This window comes from Pelophylax lessonae (assembly GCF_965119305.1).
Source record: "Pelophylax lessonae genome assembly, chromosome: 1".
In the NCBI taxonomy this organism is placed as follows: domain Eukaryota; kingdom Metazoa; phylum Chordata; class Amphibia; order Anura; family Ranidae; genus Pelophylax; species Pelophylax lessonae.
The window spans coordinates 300,616,775-300,639,275 of NC_138768.1; the positions used below are offsets into that span (position 1 = coordinate 300,616,775).

The following is a 22,501-nucleotide window of genomic DNA, read 5'->3' on the forward strand; positions in this document are numbered from 1 at the left end:
TGGGCCTGATGACAGCAGCAGTTCCAGGGATAGCTGCACTCGAGGAGGATACAAAAGTTTTTCGTTGGAGAGGTGGAACCACAGGCCCAGATCACTGGACAGCACAGTTCTACTGCCAAGAGAGGATTCTCTCGATCCCTCTGGTAGATGGGGCCACAGAACCTCAGTTTCGGTCATGTCTGGGCGCAGTCTCTCCATACAATATAACCATAGATGCCAGCTTCTGGGACTGGGTTGTCCATTTAGATGGCATGCAAGCAAAATATGTGAGGGCCAGTATAAGCAGAGAAATCCTTTAGTTACAGGAGGCGTAAAATGTCGTAAATAATGCATTTAGCTGCCTTTGATGAAGAAATCACAGGCAAAGACCTATTGATTTTTTTCAAAGAATGCTGCAATGGTAACTCATATCAACAGACGAAGTGGAAGAAAACCCCTCTCTCTGTTGTTTCTGGTCCCAGGGATCCTCTTTTGGATATAGTGATGCCAGAAGCAACTCGATCTGTCCACATCAGGAAAACTAAGAACTTGCTAGCATACTATCTGAGTAGGGTTTCAGCATGTCAGGGGGACTGGGAACTGAACCCAGAAATATTCAAAGAAATTACAGACTTAACAGGGAATTACAGCATTAACCGGGAAGTAGTAAATGATTCCTCTCTAGAGAGGGAATCATTAGCCCTGTGGAAAGATGCCCTTACTCAAGTGGGGATTTCAATTTGGGTTATGCTTTCCATCCCCTTTCAATTCTAATCAGGAAGGTTCTACAGGACAAACCTCAGGTCTTTATGATTGGTCTTTCGTGAGTAAGAAGTAGCTAGTTCTTGACTTTAATGTCCCTGTCGTCAATTTCTCCACGTTCAGCTGGATCTTTATGTCAGGGGCAAGTGATCTACCTTTTTGAGGGCCTGGTTAAAAAGAAGATTCTCGGGGACAAGTGATGTTCAGATAAAGTGATTAATACTTTTCTTTGTAGGCATATGTTATGCACCAGGAAGATTTATGCGATTTACATTTGGAAGACATTTTTTTACCTGGGAACAGAAATCAAGGAAGTTTGATAATTTAATTCCCACAGACCTTGATTTTCTCCAGGTAGAAATGGAAAAGGGTTTGTCAACTAGTACTCTACGTCCGGGGGCTGCTTTATCTGTATTTTTGGAGGTTAGATTGGTGAGGGGATCCCCTAATTAAAAGGACAGCAGTGTACACTGAAAATTCTCAGTGCTATGTCTCCCTAGGATTTGTCTCTCCAAAATATTTACCTCTTAAGACAGCTTTCGTGCTGGCCATTACTTCAGCCAGTAGGGTAGGGAATCTGCTGGCTCTCTCTTGTAAGGATTCTTATATGACCTTTATAGAAAATAGAGTAATTCATAAATAAGCTAGATCCCATGTATCCTCCAGAGGTATCCTAAAATTTCCATAGATCTCCTTCCCATATATGGTCTTGAAAAGGTGTCCTTTGAGGTATTTAGAATTTACTTGAGATTTCAGAAGGTCTCTTTACATCTTCATTCTCTTTAGTGGCCCATAAAATGGTTTAAGGCTTTCAAAGGTTTGATAGCCAGGTGGATTTGTGAAGCTAAGAGTTCAGCCTATGATAGCCGGGTTTGTCAAACTAGCTAAGATAGAAGCGTATTCCACAAGGTCAGTGCTAGCAAAATGGGCAGAAAGAGCAGGAGCATCTTAAGAGATTTCCAAGGTGGCACTTTTGAGAAGCATTACTGTGTGGAACTACTATCCAGCCAAATTTGGCTTTCAGTAGAAAAGTCCTACAGGCTGTTGTCCTTGCCAAAGGTAAGATTATTTCTTGTTTATCCTCTCAAGTAGCTGTCCTTTAAAATTACTTGAACACCACATGTGTCCTTATCAGTAACAGCTTTTCCATTAATCTTCAAGGACAGTGTCTTTATTCCCACCAAGGGGTTTATTCAAGGGACCTGCTTTTGGTATTGTGTTTCCTGTAAGGGTCCGTGCACACTGGACTTAAAAGGATGTTCAGAGGCATATTTTCAGCTCAGCGTTTAGAGGCAGAAAAAAAACCCTTCTGGCTTGCATTTTAGAGGAGTTTTCTGGCAGAAAAGAAAGCTAAACGCTCCTAAATGCTTCTCAAAAGATAAGTTTACCTTTCATCACATGTTACACTCATATTCAGGGTGTAACATATAACATGTTACAAATGGACTGTCCCCCATCCCTGATTCTTCGCTCTAACAACTAGCGGGGATCTTCTCCCCCCACTAGCTTCCACAATTAAAAAAAAAAAAAAACGTGGCCAAGCAGGGCTCCGCCCAACCAGCCGTGTCACTCATTCACAGTCCTCTGTGAATGGAAAAGTACTGTCAGCTTGTAGTTTTCAATGAACTACCACGGCTCTGTGGAGCGCTGTGGTAGTTCATTGAGTTTTCCTGTCAGATTGTATCTGCTTTCCTGTGTGATGTACGGGCACACAGATACACTGGCAAATCTGCTGGAGATCTGCATGGTACCAGCAATCTGCTAATCACTTGTGCAATGCTTTAGAGGCTAGAGAAACCAAAAATAATAAATGCTAATTTTTTTACCTGCATTTATTATTATTTGTTAAAAGGTGAACCTAACCTTTAATGCTCCTAAACGCCTGTACAAGAATGCCCTATATGAGCGTTTTTTTCTGCCAAAAGAACTGGCATTTTTTTTAAGCCCAGTGTGCATGAATCCTTAAAAGGTGGAGCCGATCGCCTCTCAGGTAGCTGTCCTGGATGATTACCAAAAACACAGTTGTCAGTAAACTATAGTTTTTGCACATCTTTCACTCTATTATTTTTTTACACCCAGTGATTTACCAATTTTTTTTTTTTTTTTTGTTTTTTAGGCCTGTCTTAACTGAAACACAAAATGCCATTATTCTTTTAAGTGGACACTTTGTGGCTTCTGTATGGATAAATTTGTAGTTAAAAAAACTCACTCTCCTAGAAAAAGGGGTCATATAGAAGAATGTGCAGAACCCTCATATCCTGGTTCTTCTGAGAAAAGCCTGGCAAAGAAGAATAAAAATGAAGTGTCTGATTCTTTTCTGGAGCAACGCTATGTTTGGAAAAGGATAAGAGCAGCTAACCTGAGCTGTGATTATACTATTCTCTTCACTAAGATAGAAGCAAGTGAGATCTTTCAGCTTCTGGAACAGGAAATAGTATATTTTTCAGGTAAGTACTTACAGTGAAATATATACTGTATATATTATATTATATATATATATATATATATATATATATATATATATATATTTTTTTTTTTTTTTTTTTTTTGGGGTACATCAAAAACCAAACTTCTGAATGTGTAAAATGCATTCTTTGTAATGGCAGCAGCTCAGGTGAGTGGACATTTCAGAGGTCATGATTCTTAGCTTCATGGTGTAGCAATTTTAACTTAGGAGGCGGTAATATCGCTTCCTGAATGCCTGTAAAAACTTCCTCTGGAAACGATCCACTGCTATTCAGAAAAGAAGAGAAAAATGGCCCAGATGGGACTTTAAATGAAGTGGATGCATGAGTCGCTGATGCATAAAAGTAGATTTTAATGAGTAAAAAATATATAAGCAAAAACATGCATTGCCCAATGGATGGAGTACAAAATATGGCATGGCAAGATTTTAACAGCAATATTGATATAAAAAATCATATAACATGGAGTGAGCAGGATACACACAAAATTGTCTTAAATATAATGTACAACATAGTAGAAAACTCAACGCGTTTCGTGGGTCTGTAGCCCACTCATCAGGAGTATGTACAGGTAAACCTGTCAAAGGAATAAAAGACTTGTATGTAATGTCAAAAACCAATAGATGTTGGAGATATCAGCAAGTATGGATTTTCAACAATTGTCTGACCCAAGTGGGGAAACCATACTTACATGGAGCCATATTTCACTGGTGAAAGCGACATTGCCATGTGGTGGAAGCGCAAATTGTCTGACCCGGGAGCTGAAGGAACATGAGTCCATGGCAGCGAGACGGGAAGCCAGGGGAGGACACTTGTGGTAAACAATGTCTGAGCATGTAGGATAACGCAGCACTGAATAGAAAGATGTAGATATTTTGTATCGGAGTATAAGAAGTACAATGTATCACTTAGAAGGGCAGTAGGGTCTGCTGCATGTGTAATATGTAAAAAAAAAGGCAGGCGCTACTCTAAGTGTAATAGGACTCAAATTTTATTGGAGAAATCAGCACACTATATACTCACAAGCGAGTAACAAGAAACAGCAGTGGATAATGGCCGTAGAGTTCATCTGGAGGATCGATAGATCCGGGTGCCTGTGGAAGAGGTGAAAAAATAATAAAGGTGCGCTAAATATAAATTAACAAATCACAATGTATACATGACAAAAAACATATACAATAAGTGTTGTGCAAAGTAATGATGGACCAGTGATGTCCAAGGTGATAACGTCCACAATAATACAATTATGCCAGATGCATAAATATGTGCAACTGTGGGAAAAAAAGTCCCCAAGTGAAAATCAATCAAGTCCAAAGGTGTTCTCCACCAGGTGCTGAAACAACAATTTAAACTGAGGGTGGTGAATTCAGTGCTCTGTGAATAAAGATCCCGCCACCAGATAGCTTTCCTCCTTACCAAAGGTAATAGGATTATGCGCAGAAGATATTCTAACTGCTGGATGGCACAAAGTGGATATCTTTAATCTAGTCACCCCGTGGTAAGGTATAGATGGCCTCTTACCAGATATTGGGAGTAACAGGCACAGACTGAATCCGGTAGTAGATATTCATATAATGGATTGATTGCCAAATCCTGAGATCCCGCTCCTATTATCGGCTCCTGTGTCCCTTAACCCAGGTTCATGGCCTCCGCTCCCCTCGCTCTCTCATTCAGAGCCCGCGGTGTGGTGCCACACTCTCTGTCAGCCTGTTCTCTCCGCAACCGGCCTCCTGTGGGGAGTCCGGGAAGTGCTGAGCTCAGGATGACTGAGGCCGGTTGCGGAGAGAACAGACTGAGTTAAGGGACACAGGAGCCGATAAAGCGCACCTTTATTATTTTTTCAATTCTTTATTACTACACACAGTTCAGGTAGCAGCTTTAAGTTATCAGCGCACCCTTATATCACAACGATGCCTGTGGAAGAGGATCCGACCGATCCACTGTGTAGTCCGCTCGAGCCGATGGGAAACGGCTTGACCCGAACCCAGGAGACACTGTCGGGGCTTCCAGCGGCGTACTTCCGGCTTCCGCCGCTGGAAGCCCCAACACAGTGGATCGGTCGGATCCTCTTCCACAGGCACCCGGATCTATCGATCCTCCGGATGAACTCTACCGCCATGATTCACTGCTGTTTCTTGTTACTCGCTTGTGAGTATATAGTGTGCTGATTTCTCCAATAAAATTTGAGTCCTATTACACTTAGAGTGGCGCCTGCCTTTCTTTTACAGTCCACTGCAAGTTCCTCTTCTTACTTGGGACAGAGCAGCCTTCAAGTGTTTAACGACTTGGTTTTTTATGGACTTTTGGACTTTATATGTGCCACGCTAGTATGGATTTTCCACATTTTGTCCTATATGATAGAAATTGATGGTATCCCTCTAATTTCTCTTTGCGCCAGTACACCCCCAGTGTTGTGTATGCATGTGTAATAGAAGCCTAACATGGTTTAAAACTCTAGACTTTGTTTTTAGCTGTTTACAATTAAGCACAAGAAAAATATCCTCCTGTATTTATCTGTCTTTTTGTGGTTTCCCTTCCTGGGGGCACCTCCCAGGTACGCCCCCCCCCCCCCCCCCACACTCTAGGTGGGATGGGAGAGAACTCTCGGAAACAGATGTTGTTATAAGAAAGTAATACCCTTCTTTGTAGTAGTAAATGGACCACTATGAGGATATATGCTAGAGTGTGGAAGTCCTTTTTTTTTTTTTTGCAAGGTGAAAAAGATTATATGGGGTTTATTGTTTAAAACCTGCGATCCTGGATTTCCTTTAGGCTAGGGTAGATAAGGGTTCGCTACCTAGTACTCTTAAGGTATGGATATACATCTGATTCAGTTTTGTTTGTTAGCTAGGTTGGCAGAGGATCCCTATTTTCAAGAGGTCCCTTTATATCCAGAAAATACTGCATGCCACAGATTAAGACTACCGCTCCATGAGATTTAGTTTTTGATGCCCTGACTACAGATCCTATTTAAACCCATTTGGGAGTTTTCTTTAAAATTCTTTCAGGATTAAAGATTATGTTTTTTTTTATCCATTACATGTGTTAGGTGCATAGGGAACTTGCGAATCCTGTCACTCAGTACCCCTACTTGATCAACATAAAAGATGGACTAATCCTTAAAGCAATCACTGGGTATCTCCCTAAGGTATCTTGGTCTTTTGTTAGAGTACAAGTAGTGGTTGTCCTAACTTTGTGCAGTACCCAAATAAATCAGGGGGTAGAACCATTCAGTTTTTTTTTTTAGATTAGATTAAAACGGGTGTCTCTTAAAAGATTAGGAACTCATTAAGGAGTTCAAACAATATAATCATCTTCTAATTATTTTTGTTGACCCAAATAAGGGACTTAAAACCTCCCAAGGTTTCAAATTCAGATGGATATAGGAAGCAATCCTTTCTGTATAATACAGCACACTTCAGAGTAGAGAAAGAAATGACTCTAATGAGTTCAAACAGTGGTTTCTGAAGCTCAGAGAAAACCAGATTCAAAATAACTGGTGAATGGATGGTGGGAGCTACATGAGACTACCTGGACAAAAGCTTTAATGAAAGATTGTAAATGGCTGAAATCTGATCCTTAATAGATCAGAGAGGTAAATGCTGGTCCAAACCCAGCTAGCAGGAATGAGAGGATATGTCCTATGGAGCAACACTTGGGGTGGAAGCTTTGAGACTAACACCAAGTAAAGTATTAATTCTATGTCTGATAATAGACCTTGAACACCAAGAGGTCCATATGCGGGTCCTCCACCTACGATACAGGTCCTTAAACAGTTTTATTTGGAAAGATCACTCCCCGGGTCTAGGTGCTTCCAGCTAAGGAAATCCTGCAAATTGTTCACAACTGGAATTTACATGACTGACAAAGTTTGAATATAAAGCTCTGTCCAGGAAAGAATGCAATCTCCCCCTTTTTGATGCAGCAGAATTTCTAAATACTGCATATGGATGATGTACTTAACTGAATCCAGATTGGATCACCTTGCACCTGGATTGTCCAATGCGGAAGGGACAGCCAAACTGCTTGAAGCTCCAAGATGTTTATCTGGAGATTGGATTCCTCTGATGACTAAGCCTCCTGCACTGACAAAGTGCTGGGACTCCTCCCCAGTCTGACAGAATGATCTCCAGAAGACATGAGCCACTGAGCCAGGCACTCTCTGGCCCTAAGTGACAATGGAATCAGTTGTCCAGAGACAGAATTAACTTATCCCGTGATGACGATGTTGTGTTGCAGAGATCTGGAGAAAGACTTGACATAAGGAGCTGGCTTGAAAGTGGCTTCCACCAGCCACATAATTCTCATGCAAGAGCAGAGAGTGGGACGGCTTCTGAACTGAAGAATTCACACCTGAGACCAAAGATTCTAAAGCTTCTCCTGGGGAAGAATAATTCTGGCCTGAGACGTTTTCAAGAACCATACCCAGATACTCTAAGCAATGAGTCGGTTCCAGTGATGACTTCTGAAGGTTCAGGATCCACCTGAACTGCTGTAACATCTGTACACTCTGAGCTACATCTGACAGAGTTCCCGTTAATTCTTCCCTTAGCAGCAGATTGCCTAATTATCCCACAATGGGGATGCCATCAGAGTGTATTAGAGCCAACACTGGGGCCAGTATTGGTGAACACTCTAGGTGCAGACGAGAGGCCGTCGGGTAGGGCCACAAACTGGTAGTGTACAGGTTCAATGCGGAAGTGAAGGAATTACTGTTGGAAAGTAAGCATCTTCGATTTATACCGAAGCCAGAAAGCCTGGTGGGGAGGAGGAGGGGGGGGGGGTTGTGGCAAAACTGGTGGTTTTCGTTCAGAATTTCTGGGCCTGAATTGAGACATTTAGAGCCTTAAGATCTAAGTTTCAGCAAATGCAGTGAAACAGGAGACCCGAGAGAGCTGAATGAAAGTCTGCATGTCTGTGCAGAAGTACAGTAAGGTTGGAAGTGAGAAAATAAGGAAATCGCAGGGCGCAAAACTCCAGTTTGCGGCTCTAGGATACCAACTCCTGCATCCAGTCATCGGAGATACAAGCTGTCCAAGTGTCTTCATAAGTCAATGTATGTCTCTCCCACTCTGTTCTGGAAAGTGTGAGTGCACCTTTATGCAGAATAAGGCTTGTCTGAGAGTTTGGCAGACTTGCAGGTGGATATGGAGCCAAATTTGGAAGATATCGATGTGGAAGTCAATAGGAGTGGAGAAATGCAATGGAAATTTCTTAACAGTTACAAAGGGAGAAGCCTTAGTTTGCTCCTTAGAATTATTTTGCTTAGGAAGTTCATTGCTCCACCAGTAGCATGCTTGATGATAGTATTAAGACCCAATCTAAAGAGACTTTAGGAAATTTAGACATCAGACATGGTCTGACAAAGCAAAGCCAGTGGTGGGTAAAAGGTTGGACCCACCAGTAACAACAAACTCTAAAAAAGATTTCCAATAGTTTTTTGGTCTTTGAAAACAAAAGCATCAAGCATTAATCCTCTAGAAAGGATTTACAACAACTTATAGGTTAGGTCCGTAAAAACAAGAGAATCCTTCAGCGGTAAGGCAAGACATAGCTCCAAAATGGAAATAGACCACGCTGTGCAAACCAAATCATCTTTAAACAGATACAAGGCCAGCAAGTGATTTGGGGGCAGCAACATTCTATAAGGGTACTTCCAATCTCCATAGAGAAACAGTTGGAAAAGTAGGTGCAAATGAAAAGTCTCTTTGTGGCTTTGTGAGTTTTAAATGCCCCAAGGCTGAAAAACTGCTGGTAGAAACAGACACATCCTCTAGTTTCAGAGTGGTGCATACTACATTAATAAGGGCTAAAACCATTTCATTTAAATTTTGGAGTAGACTCCTCAGGGGTAAGCTCATTACTCAAGACCAAGAGCAGCACAGGATCAGACAGAGTTTCTGTTTCCAATGGCTCAAAGTCGTATGCAGAATCTGCTGGCGTTTGCGCAGAAGCACGCTGTGGCTTCTGTGATTAAAATCAGCAAAAATGTGGCCATTGCAAGGAGATGCAGGAGATGCTTACTGTATGGCAGGAAAGAAAGCACATGAAACACTGTACCCAGTGCATGATATCGGCCCTTCGTCCCATGGTGTTAACACCTTCTGTGGTAAAACTGGAGGAAAACAGAAAAATAGCGCCAAGTGACCTATGAAAATGAGAAAGCTCCCAGTGCCCTACCTGACCGGCCTACTCACTAAGTGAGTCTTCAGGGACAGGGCCAGTGCTGAGTCAATACCAATGGCTCTTGACCTGAACAGTGCTCTACAGCTAATCAGAAGTTTGGACAAAGTTTTGAAAGTGTCTGGGGTGGTACCCAATGCCTAAAGGTCACACCCAGGCTATCCTCACAATGTCCAGTCCAGCAGGGTCCAGATGTGGTACTCCAAAGTCCACACTAAGCAAGTTTGCAGTTCACCAGATAGCTTCAATTAGAGAAAATCTTCCAACAGCAATGTAGAGAGCAGGCTTGAATGAGAAAAGGAATTTTTAGGGCTACATTGGAGTGCCACCACTATAAACAATCATGTGCGTACTGCAGCATAGTGTGTTTGAGCCTTTTTTACCCTGAGATGCTTGTGAGTATATTTGCTTGTAATAATTGGTGTCTTTTAGCAATATCACTGTATGTTTTTTTTTATTTTCTCCTGAATCTTACTGTGGAGAATTGCAATTTCTGGACAGCCAGGAGAGGACCCGGTGGGCATGGAGGTTGTTACCATACCCTGGTGTGATACACATTTGGTGTATCCTGCACTTTTAATGTCCTATAATCTGGAGATCATGATTATCCGGTTAGCGAATCCATATACCTATATTCAAGGTATTGGACTTAAACACGTGCAACTGTGGTGTTTTTATTTTTTCAAGATCCTCCATTGGCCAACCTTTGGGAGTGTACTTTTATTTTTAAACATGATTATTTAATTTGGCCCCCAGTAGAGCTCTGAACATTCCTTTGGGAGTAGACTTCATTTCTACTACAGTATTGTTTGATTTATATTGTATATGGTTTTATCTTTTCACTTTTTTAACAATGTTATTCATTGTTGTTGATATTATTTATGTCATTTTATCATTTGGTTTCCACTCTCCCCCCATCCTCCACCTCTACATACATCTCCGTCCACAGCCCTCATCTTTCCAACCACCAAAGCTTCCTCGTATCTCACCTACCCATCTCGACTCTAGAACCTCCCGGCAGTGTTGGCAGCTCCACCTCTCACACTTGCAGGAAGATCATTGGCTGGCATCGCTGCAGCTGGGCACAGATGGGGATCACAATGCAGCTTACTGCGTGATGCCCTATCCCACACTGCATCTCCCTTTTCCCCGCTGTGAGTGCAGAGAAGGGAGGGATACTTAAGTGTTAGCTTCTATGTTGAACTGATTACATTGAAATCTGTTGGTGTATCCACAATTGTCTTCAACTGCAATGCTATTATTCATTGTTAAACAAAATTCTCTCAACATTGTCTTTGGTAGGTTAGTGAAATTTTCGGCATTATAAGTGTAAATTTTCCTATTTCTCCATTTAAATTTTATTTTTCCCATGTTTTCACAATCTTTTAAAGTACCCATTCTATCTAATGAGAAATGTTCCTTGTTGGCTTCTAAGATCTTTAGACCTAGCTGTGTATGTAAAAATGTATCGACTACTTTAGTGAGATCAGGGCCTGGCAAATTCTTTCAAACCCTTCCATGCTCCAACAGGATGGAATGGAAAATGGAAGAGAAAGTGAGAGTAAATAAAGCCACAGCATTAGTGTCAGTATTAATAACCCCAAGTTTTTATTGACAGTGGCCGCAATACTAACATTCAGCGTTGGTGTCAGTGACAGAAATAGTAGCTCTCAGCATTTGTCAGTGACAGTAACTCCCAACATTAGTGTCACTGGCAGTACTACTATCCCCCCAACATGGGTTCTCATTGGCGGGTCTGGTTCACACTAGTGCAATGCATTTTTGATGCGATTATGTAGTTAAGAGTTGTTTGCAATTTCCATGCAATTTTACTCCTGTGCATTTTTTGGTGCAATTTTATGGCTTGGGTTCTGTCTACTACTACTACTACTACTAATATTCTTTTGAAGGACCAAGGACTTGCCTGGAAAGTGAGTTGAAAAGTCGCATCAGAAATGGCACTAGTGTGAACCAGGCCTTAGTGCTTTTAGCCCCTCTGCCTCTCACAAACACACTTGCTGGTCAGTGGCCAGACAGGGAATGTGAACACAGGCTGTTGTGGCCAGTGTGCACAGTGTCTATACATGATTACTCTACAGAAATGATAGGAACAGGAGCTGGGCCGCAGCCCAGTGGTTGAAAACTGCTGAAGTAGAGCATGCTGTTTTGAAGGCTTGCAGCAAGTTTAGGCTTAGGCAGCATGGATACTGTATATACTGTAAAAAGTATGAATAAAAGAATGTATATTACAGTAAGTTTAAACTTTTTTTTTTTAATTCACAGGGGATCTTAGTAAAGTTCACGTATTTGGAAAATGGCATACTGTACCCAGAAAACAAGTAACTTATGGAGATGAGGGGTTGACCTATGCATTTTCTGGCATCACGTTGTCTCCAAAGCCTTGGATTCCTGTTCTGGATCGTATAAGAGACCGGGTGAAACAGGCCACAGGACATTCCTTCAACTTTGTTCTTATTAACAGGTATTCTAGGTGGATATAGCCATGAACACTTCTCCTTGTTTTACATTAGCATTTTACAATTTACTTTGAGTGAAATGTAAGACCTTTTAGGGCTTTGGATAATATGTAACCATTTCCTGCCTGAAACAGTTTATTAATTTTAGCATTTTCATCAGAGGAACCTAGAAGAGGAGGAGCAGGGCTGCTCTGTGCAAATCCCATTACACAGAGCAGGTAATTATGACATGACATGACATGTTTCTTACTTTAAAAAAAAAAAGAATGGGTTTACTAAGCTGATTGTTACAGCCATTTCTGGAGGAAACCTTTGCCACTGGGATGCACAGCCCTATTCCATGATAGTTTTAATATAAAAAAAAAAAAAAAACCTAGAATGAAAGTATATGTGAATCATAACTAAATTATATTTAGTTTGCAACAGCAACATGTATTAATTTACTTCTAAACTTTTTTTGAATCCCTACTCTTCATGAGCCTCATGAAAATAGAGTATACCACTGACCAATGTAGGCCAATGTTTTTTAACAATTTTGCTCATTTATGCATGTCTTTTGCAATAAAGTGTCTTTTTCATAAAGCTAAACTACATCTTCACAAACAGTTCTAGTGGAAGCCTTGAAAGGTTTTAAAATGCTGATAACTCAATGGTTATGGATAAAGTCTCCGGGTTCCCCCAGAGCATTATATAACCTACCCCTGGATATCAGAGGGTGCTGATGTGCAGAAGAAAGACTCTCCCTCCCCACTTGCCTCAGTGAGAGCAGTATATGAGCCATTGGCTGTCAATCAAATAGATTGTCGAGGGAGCAGGGTTTATGGGCTGAGAAATACTGTATGTGTCAATAGACACACACAGCCTGACTCAGGATTGAGCCTACACATGTGCCACCATAAGAAATGGCTTCCTACGGTGGCACACAGAGAAGAGGAGGAAGAAAACCAGCGAGTGGACCCCAGAGGAGGAGGCTTGGGAGGCTCTATGTAATACTATTGCACAGAGCAGGTAAGTATAACACGTTAACAATCACTTAAAAATGCTTCGGCACAGGGAACTGCCCAGGGGGAAATTAATTTTAAATGGGGGAATTAGTAAGGTGTTAATGTGTACTGTGCATGCATTTTTTATATAATGATGCATATAGAGGGGCTATTTTTTTGCCCACACAGGTCTTTGTTTCAGCAAAGTAGATGGTGACTGATCCTGGGGAAACATTAAGCTACAAGCGGGACAGCCCTGTGTGCAAATCTCTGGAGTATTACTTTTTTCAAAGTGAATGTTAATTCCCTTTAAATCAGTTGTATAGACAAAATAAGGATTGCTAAAGAGATGTTGTATCTGTCAATACTGATACTCATTGTCAAATAGGCTGAAACTGAATGCAGCCTGTCACAAATTTTTTGAACAGAACGGATTAAAATACATAAATTACTTTTATCTAGGAAGGTAATATATATATTTTTTTTTTACATTTTCTGAAGGTATAAAGATGGAAATGATCACATGGGTGACCACAGAGATGATGAGAAGGAGCTTGTCCCACAGAGCCCTATTGCTTCTGTATCTTTTGGAGCATGCAGGGATTTTGTCTTCCGGCACAGAGATTCCCGCAGCAAAAATTCTGTATGTCAAATTCAGCCTGTGAAGCTAGAACTAGAACATGGAAGCTTGCTTATGATGAATTTCCCAACCAATGTCTATTGGTATCACAGCCTTCCCATAAGGAAGAGAGTGATCGCTCCTAGAGTTAATTTAACTTTCCGTCAACTTATGTCACAGAGTCAGAAATAAACCAACTAGAAAATTGGAGATCATTAACTGTAGATTGTACTGCAAGTGTTATTCTCTATTCAAAGTAGCCATAACCTTGTGACACCCATCATCAAAAGGTGCAACAGATAACCTCAAAATATAAAACAGTTGATTGCATGTGATTGTTCCATTACATTTCTGCCAAAATTACAGCCGGTTTTAATGTTAAAATAAGTCTGTACTCATCAGGTAAAAAAAAAGTTTCCTTATTAAATTACTGTTTTTTTTTTTATTGTTGTACATTCCTAAACTGTATTTGTGTAAATAAATGTATATGATAGCGTTTGATTTGTGTTATTCTTAACATCGAAGAAACAGCATGTACAACTGGACTCTGAGGATAGTTATTACCATAGGGATGCTGAACTGTTAAGCTGGACATCTGATTGCACAGTCTTCTTTAAATTTACCTGTGTATTGCTAAGGCCTGAATAAATATTAACTAATTGGATTGCCTAAATTTTGGGGCGAAACAGCAAATCCGATCGTCAACCAATCAATTATGAAAATAGTTGTCAACTATTTTCATAATGCATTAGTTGGTCAGCCGATTAGTTGGCCTGCATACATAATGCATTATTTGTTTACATATCAGAAGACATCGTGAAGAACACATTCAGCTCAGTACACCATCCATACGTGTCACAGTAAGTGTCTGAGAACCTGTGAATGTGTGAGGAGCAATGCCTCATGGGACATGTAGTCCTGAGCAGGAAGTGAGTGGTTCTAAAGGCTGAAGTTTTTTTTAGCTTGCTATAGGGGCACTCTATACTATACTTTGCAGCCTGCTATTGGGGCAGAAGCGTCAGGGGGACCCCAGAAAAGGAGAATCAGGACTGCTTTGTGCAAAACCATTACACAGAGCAGGTAAGTAGAACATGTTTGGCCAACAAATTGGCCAAAAAAAAAAGCATAAAAAATGCAAAATGGAAATCGCAGCAAAATCGCATGTGCAAAACACACAGCAAAAAGCACTGCAGAAACGGATAAAAAGCAAGCTGCATAGGTGTGAACCAAGCCGAATGCTGGCCATACACACGTATCGATTATCGGACAAGAATATTCATACAAAAAAATAAAATATTTATACATTCGCTGAATGAAAGAATGTCGTTTGAAAATGTAACTTACTTTTAACATTCGTTTTAAAATGAATGTAATTCCTGAACTAAGACCACATTCACTGTCTGAAAAATTCCTTTGACTAAGAAGTTTTCTATTCTTCTCTTTCAAATCTTCCTGTCTCTGTGGTTGAAAACTAACATCGATTTGACCTTACTAACCATTAGAAAATCAAACGAACATTCTTAAAATTAGATTTTTTTTTGAAGGAAGATATTGTTTTTGTATGGCCAGCATTCATTTTTTCTTTAAATAAAAGATTTGATTTCTGAGTCCATTTCCACCTTGAATAGCATATACAATACAGTATATCTCTTCTAATTGTAAAAAATAACCACGCTAATACACAGAAAATATTTGAAAGCTGCAGCTATAAGTCGAAAAAACACTTAGACAGAATATATAAAATGTAGGTGCGCTGGGTTTGATAAATGAAAATGGATAATGCCAAATAAAATAAAAATGAATACACATGTGCACAAGTGCAATAAAGTGAAATCAAAGTATATCTCTTCTGTCATTCTCAGAGTGGATTACAGATTTTTCTCTCTAACCATATAGTTGGTTATTTATATTTATCACTGCATAGAGATATTTAAGAATAAATTGCCTTTTTTTTTTTTTTTCAAACTTTACATATTAACTAAATTTTACACCACACTTTTTTTAAGGTTATTATCCGATTATAAAAATAATCCTTAGTTGCAGCCCTACTTAAATTGGACCTTGCACTACATAGTTGTTTTGAAACCTATAGGAATTTGTAAGGAAAATAGTCTGCCTGTAAGTCCTCATTGACACAAGATCACCTTTGCCCAATCATGTTGATTTCTTGTCAGTCAATGATAATCTTATGTGTAGACACTAGCTGAGCTGGGGACAATCAGCTAAGCTGGAGTATTAGGCTTATTGCCATTTTTTTCCTGCCTTATGTAGCACTTTAGGTGTCTGGCTGTGTGGCCTCTTTAGGCATAAGGATGAACACTGGTTTGATGAAATCCTATGCTATCTATGATCTTTAAACCTCCTTTTTTTTTTCAAGAGTTTGGTTGCAAATATAACATTTTTGTACTTGCTGTGAAAACGGAAAATTGATATCAAATACTTACCGTAATTTTCCTTTCTTGATGGACTCCATGGCAGCATACGTTCGGGGGGTAGGCCCCGCCTCCTCTCCTACCCTATAGGACCCCACTCCCATAAATCTTTGCTCCTTTTCAGCATCCATGTTCTGTAACTAGCCTACTCAGGAACTGGGAGGGAACTCCTGCTGCCATGGAGTCCATCAGGAAAGGAAAATTATGGTAAGTATTTGATATCAATTTTCCGTTTTCCTGACAGACTCCATGGCAGCATACGTTTGGGAAATAACTCGCAATGCACTCCTGGGTGGGAAGATGCTGAACAAAATAAATTTTAATTGGTACCATCAACCGATAGTATTTGAATACCAAATTTTACAGAAGATAAGGCAGCCGGTTCAATACAATAGTGAGACATAAACGTATTGATAGAAGACCAGGACGCCGCCCTGCAGACTACTTCGGGGGCGACATGCCTGAAAGCTGCCCAAGATGTAGAAACACTTCGAGTTGAGTGTTCCCGTCACTACTTCTGGAGGATCCAAGCCCCTTGATTTGTATGCCCACTGAATGGCCTGAACGATCCATGCAGCAATAGCCCTGGAAGAGGCCCGCATTCCTTTCTTCTTTCCATGAAGAAGGACAAAAAGAAAGTCTGTTTGACGGAAACCAGCTGTGGCTGTCAGGTATTGTTGTAAAGAATTGCCTACATCAAGCGGATGATGTTGAGAATCTTCATCTGTTCTAAAGATGGGAAGAACAATCTCCTGATTTTCATGGAATACTGAAGTCACTTTAGGAGTTGATCCCAACATAGGTATAAGAACCACTCGGTCAGGAAAAAACGTTAGGAATGGCTCTTTTACCCTTTTTTTTTTTTTTTTTGCTGACATGATTGCCACCAGGAACACAGTTTTAAGTGTAAGCTCTCGAATTGACAGAGGTCTACCTAGAGATGATTCTAGTGAAGAGAAAAAAATCCAAAACTAAAGAAAGATCTCATTTTGGGAATCTCGGCTTCCTCTGTGGTTTTAACCTCATAGCACCTCTGAAAAATTGGCGAATCAGTGTGTGTCTTGCCCAGGAAACTCCTGTGAAGTCTGAGATTGCTGAAACCTGAACCCCTTAATGAACTGACAGATAAGGACAGGTCTAGGCCTGATTGTAGAAACCCCAGAACATCTTGTATGGTAGGAATCACATCAGGATCACTTCTAGGAGACAAAAAACTGGAGAATTTTGCCCAGATTCTTTCGTAAACCCTATTGGTGCTGCTTCGTCTAGCACTCAAAAGGGTAGGGATAGCTTCTGCCGGACATCCTAATGCCTCCAGTCTCCCCCTCTCAAGAACCAGACCTTGAGGTGTAGCCAAGCTGGGCACGGATGAAAGATAGGGCCTTGTGACAGAAGATCCGGCCTGAGAGGTAGAGATACAGGAGTCCGGTAACTGAGCAGTGACAACAGGGGAAACCATGGCCTGTTGGGCCAGTATGGGATCACTGCTAAGACTTCCACCGCCTCCGTCCTGAGTCTCCGCAGGAACTGGAGAATAATCGGAGTTGGAGGGAAGGCGTAGGCTCTGCGAAACTTCCAACGGTCCGTGAGAGCGTCGACCCCCAATGGCTTGGGGGTCTCGGAACCTTGTGTAATATTTTGCAAGTTTCTTGTTGCCTGGAGCTGCAAATAGGTCGACCTCCGGAAGAAAGTCTAGGGACTGAACCCACCTGAAAACCTCCATGTTGAGGGACCACCCTTTGTTGTCGAGTGTCACTCGAGAGAGAAAATCTGCCTGTAGGTTCTGTATCCCCAGAACATACACCGCTGACAGGTTGGTTAGATACCTCTGAGCCCAGAGCATAATTGGCTTCACTTCCTGCAGGAGAGACCAGCTGTGTGTTCCGCCCTGCCTCTTCACATAGGCCACCGCTGTAGTGTTGTCTAATCTGAGGATTACAGATGCTCCCTGAATCAGATGTTGAAAGGCCTGGAGCGCCTTGAAGGCTGCCCTGAGTTCCAGGATGTTGGAGACAATCCCGACGGTAAAAAAGCCCCACTTGCCTTGTGCTGTTTTGGATAGGCAGTGGACTCCCCAACCCATGGAGCTGGCATCCGATGTCACCGTGATCCAGGAGATGGGGGCTATGGAGTGACAGTTCAGAAGGTTTTCTCTTACCAACCACCATGGAAGACACCTCTTCATGACTGCCGTCAATACAATCCGCTGGGCCAGATCATCTGACTACCATTGCTGGAGAAAGCCTCTCTGAAATGGTCTCAGTTTCCAGAGGGCCCACTTTACCATGGGAACTGTCGCTACCAGAGTCCCAATCACTTTCAGACATTGACGAGCCGTGAGATGAGAGGAGGAGAGAGCCAGAGAGATCCTCTCCCTGATCACTGGAATCTTCTCCACTGGAAGAGAAATGGTATTCTTTTCTGTGTTGAACAAAGCTCCCAGAAAGATGAGAGATTGGGTGGGAACCAGATGGCTTTTCTTGAGGTGAAGGACCTCGATGACACGGTCTCTGCGTCTGAGGAGCTGCGACTTGTCCTGAGATAAGAGGAGCAGATCGTCCAGGTAATGATATAATCTGATGCCTTCCACTCTAATCAATGCCACTACTGCCAGCAAGACTTTTGAGAATGTGCGAGGCGACGTGGAGAGTCCAAAGGGAAGACAAACAAACTGGAAGTGACTTTCTCCTATGGCGAAGCGAAGAATTCGCTGAAGATTTTCTGCGATGGGAACATAAAAGTATGCGTCTATAGATATCAGCCAGTCTTTCGGCTGTACTGAGAGTTGGATTGTCTGGAGAGACTCCATCTTGAACCTTTCTCTGAGAATATACTGATTTAAATGTGTTAGGTCTATAACGGGTCTCCAAGAGCCGTTCTTCTTCCATACCATAAAAAGAGGGGAGTAGATTCCTTGACCCCTTTCGATGTCTGGAACGGGAATCGCTGCACCTTGAAGTAGCAGGGACTCTATGTAGGAGAACAGAATCAGTCTCTTTTCTTCTGAGGCAGGGATGGAGGTTGGGACAAATCTGAGCCTCGGGGTGCGATTGAAGGTCCAAGAGTGACCGACCGAAACTGTGTCGACCACCCAGGTGTCTCGAACTGAGGCCGCCCAGACACGCCGAAAGTGGAACAGACGGGCCCCTACCTGGCATGTCTGAGCGGGCCCACCCTCAAAACAACTTAGTGGCCTCCCGGTCACCAAACAAATCACTCTTGGATGGCTTCTGAAAGGAGGACTGTCTAGAAAAAAGAAGGGGGATAATGGTTTGCCATATAAAAATGTACAGTTGCCTCGATCCCTATGTGTAAACATATGGAAAAGCAGGAAAAAATGGGACTTTAATTGAGGAACAACTGGACATAAAAAATTAATACTGTATTTTATTAAATAAGTATACATAAATTAATAACACTGTAACATATATGTATACAGAGGAAAAGCACACAGTAGGTACAGTAAATACATAATACATCCAATATAAATACAATATTTCTAGGACCAAAAATGGATCACTCAAGAATACAATAGATATGTCATGACATGAATTCACTGTGTGCTCACATTCTTTACATATATTATGATTATGCTAGACCATCAATTTTGAGTAATTTGTCGGCTCTACGCGTTTCATGGACCTCCGTCCATTCATCAGGAGCTTGAATATGTATCTAAAAGCTAATGAGAGTATGGGTTATGTTGATATACTAAAATAAAATCTGAATATAAATAGAAGATGTATTGAAGTGGACAGCTACCTTAGGCAGTGTCATGGATACACGAGCCATCCAGTCTGGAAAAAAGAGACCGAAGTGAAACCGGAAAATGCCTGACCCGGGGCTGAGGCACGGAATGCATCCAACAGGGGGGCAGCAGGAAGGAGAGGACCACGGAAAGAGTGAATATAAATAACCATACTCCATGGGTATCAGTCCAAAGTATCATGATGAGGGCACAATGGGAGCAAGAGCAGTCTGAAAATATATGCATGAATGGATGAGTACAATGTATCAAACAAATGTACTAAGAGAATCAATCTCAGAAAAGTCTTAAAAATTCTTGAAAAAAATATATATATTCCTAGTAAAACATATCTCTGCATCTAAATCTCAGAAAAGTATTAGAAGTTAATGAAGAAAATGAGTTGGTAATGAAACATATCTCTGCATATGTTGATGCTGCTCACCTCCCCCCCCCCCTTTTTTCTTTCCTCTTTACCTCTCTCCTCCTTTTTGACTCACCCTGGGCCATATTTGTAAGTCCAGACATACTTCATGCACTAACTTTCTGGGAATCTTTACTTTTGACGGTTTAATACTGGCACTTTTTGGGCGTATGTGTCTCAACATATGCAGAGATATGTTTCATTACCAACTCATTTTCTTCATTAACTTCTAATACTTTTCTGAGATTTAGATGCAGAGATATGTTTTACTAGGAATATATATATTTTTTTCAAGAATTTTTAAGACTTTTCTGAGGTTGATTCTCTTAGTACATTTGTTTGATACATTGTACTCATCCATTCATGCATATATTTTCAGACTGCTCTTGCTCCCATTGTGCCCTCATCATGATACTTTGGACTGATACCCATGGAGTATGGTTATTTATATTCACTCTTTCTGTGGTCCTCTCCTTCCTGCTGCCCCCCTGTTGGATGCATTCCGCGCCTCAGCCCCGGGTCAGGCATTTTCCGGTTTCACTTTGGTCTCTTTTTTCCAGACTGGATGGCTCGTGTATCCATGACACTGCCTAAGGTAGCTGTCCACTTCAATACATCTTCTATTTATATTCATATTTTATTTTGGTATATCAACATAACCCATACTCTCATTAGCTTTTAGATACATATTCAAGCTCCTGATGAATAGACGGAGGTCCATGAAACGCGTAGAGCCGACAAATTACTCAAAATTGATGGTCTAGCATAATCATAATATATGTAAAGAATGTGAGCACACAGTGAATTCATGTCATGACATATCTATTGTATTCTTGAGTGATCCATTTTTGGTCCTAGAAATATTGTATTTATATTGGATGTATTATGTATTTACTGTATCTACTGTGTGCTTTTCCTCTGTATACATATATGTTACAGTGTTATTAATTTATGTATACTTATTTAATAAAATACAGTATTCATTTTTTATGTCCAGTTGTTCCTCAATTAAAGTCCCATTTTTTCCTGCTTTTCCATATGAGGACTGTCTAGACTTCCAGCCTCTATTATAGCTTTTGCCTGGCTTATAGCTGCGTGCATCTCTGGAACGGCCAGCGCTTTGTTTTCTAGGAGGAGCTCTCTTGAAATTACTTTGGCGCCTGTCCTGAGGGAGGAATCCCGACCTACCGCCAGTGGCCTTAGAGATGGCACTTTCCAACTTATTGCCAAAGAGGGAAGATCCGTCAAATGGTATCCGACACCATATTTGTTTTGAAACGGCATCAGCTACCCAAGGCTGAAGCCAAAGCGTCCGTTTGGCGGTGACAGAAGATAGCATCACACGGGCCAAAAGACGGATCATGTCAATAGAGGCCTCCCCCAGGAAGGCAGATGCCATCTTTAACTCTTGAATGGGAGAGCTCTTGGCGACATCTTCAGAGACATTCTTGAGAGTTTCCTCAACATCCTCAGACCAGATCTCCATTGCTTTAGATGTTGCAGCTAGAGCCAAGGCCGGCTTGCAGGCCATGCCTGCCGTGAGATAGACTCGCTTTAAGTCAGAGTCAATTCTCCTTTCCAATGGATCCTTTAAAAGAGGGTGTATCCTCCAGAGGGAGAGTCACGTGCTTTACGAGTCTCATCACTGCTGCATCAACAAGTGGAGGGGATTCAAGATGTTTAACCTCTTCCTGTTTGAAAGGATACAATTTTGCCATCTTGGAAAACATAGAATTTTTCCTCTCCACCTTGCTCCACTCCTCAGTGATTATTTCCCCTAGTTCTCCTAGGAATGGAAAATTGAGACGCTCTTTATTCAATTGTTTAAAAAACTTTTTCTGTTTAGGAGGGGGAACTGTTGACTCCTCCCACTCAAGGGCCTCCCTTACAGCCTTCACCAAAGGGGGAACCAGCCCAAAGTTAAAGCCTACACAGGGGTCATCCGAATCAGAACCACTGTCTGACAAAAGGAGGGAAGGACGACTTGGTTGAGAAGAATCCAGGTAGTCCTGGCCTTGCGACTCCAAATCTGGAGAACGTGGCTGTACATAAGTTGCTTTTTGGTGAGAGACTCCCAAATCTTTTAAAGAGTCCTTCAGAACCCGTTTTACCACTGACTCCAGATCAGTGTTGGGGGTAACGAGTTACAATGTAACGGATTACAGTAACTACGTTACTTTTTTTGGTAACGTAGTAATGTAACGAGTTACATTGGTAAGATCGGTAACTAAATTACTTTACATGGCTTGAGGAACGCACTTTCCTGCGTTACTCAAGCCGTGAGGTCATATAATCATCAGGGCAGCTTTATTCCCAGGGGCTTTTATATTAAATAAGATTCCCAGGAGGGTCCCAGGAGGCGAACTATTTCTCCATTTTCGGGCGCGTAGGTATACATGCAGAAGCGCCGCTGTATTGCACTTGAACTAAGT

The 22,501-nt window shown here is 41.4% G+C and overlaps 1 protein-coding gene across 1 annotated transcript; it reads left to right on the plus strand.

Annotated features, from left to right (window-relative positions):
• Positions 1-2,843: 2,843 nt before the first annotated feature.
• Positions 2,844-13,751, plus strand: ALKBH2 (alkB homolog 2, alpha-ketoglutarate dependent dioxygenase). The gene is made up of 3 exons (XM_082263845.1): positions 2,844-3,188; positions 11,673-11,871; positions 13,351-13,751. Exons 1-3 carry the CDS (start codon positions 2,921-2,923, stop codon positions 13,658-13,660), a joined length of 777 nt encoding a protein of 258 aa, XP_082119971.1. The 5' UTR covers positions 2,844-2,920; the 3' UTR covers positions 13,661-13,751.
• The last annotated feature ends 8,750 nt before the right edge of the window (positions 13,752-22,501 follow it).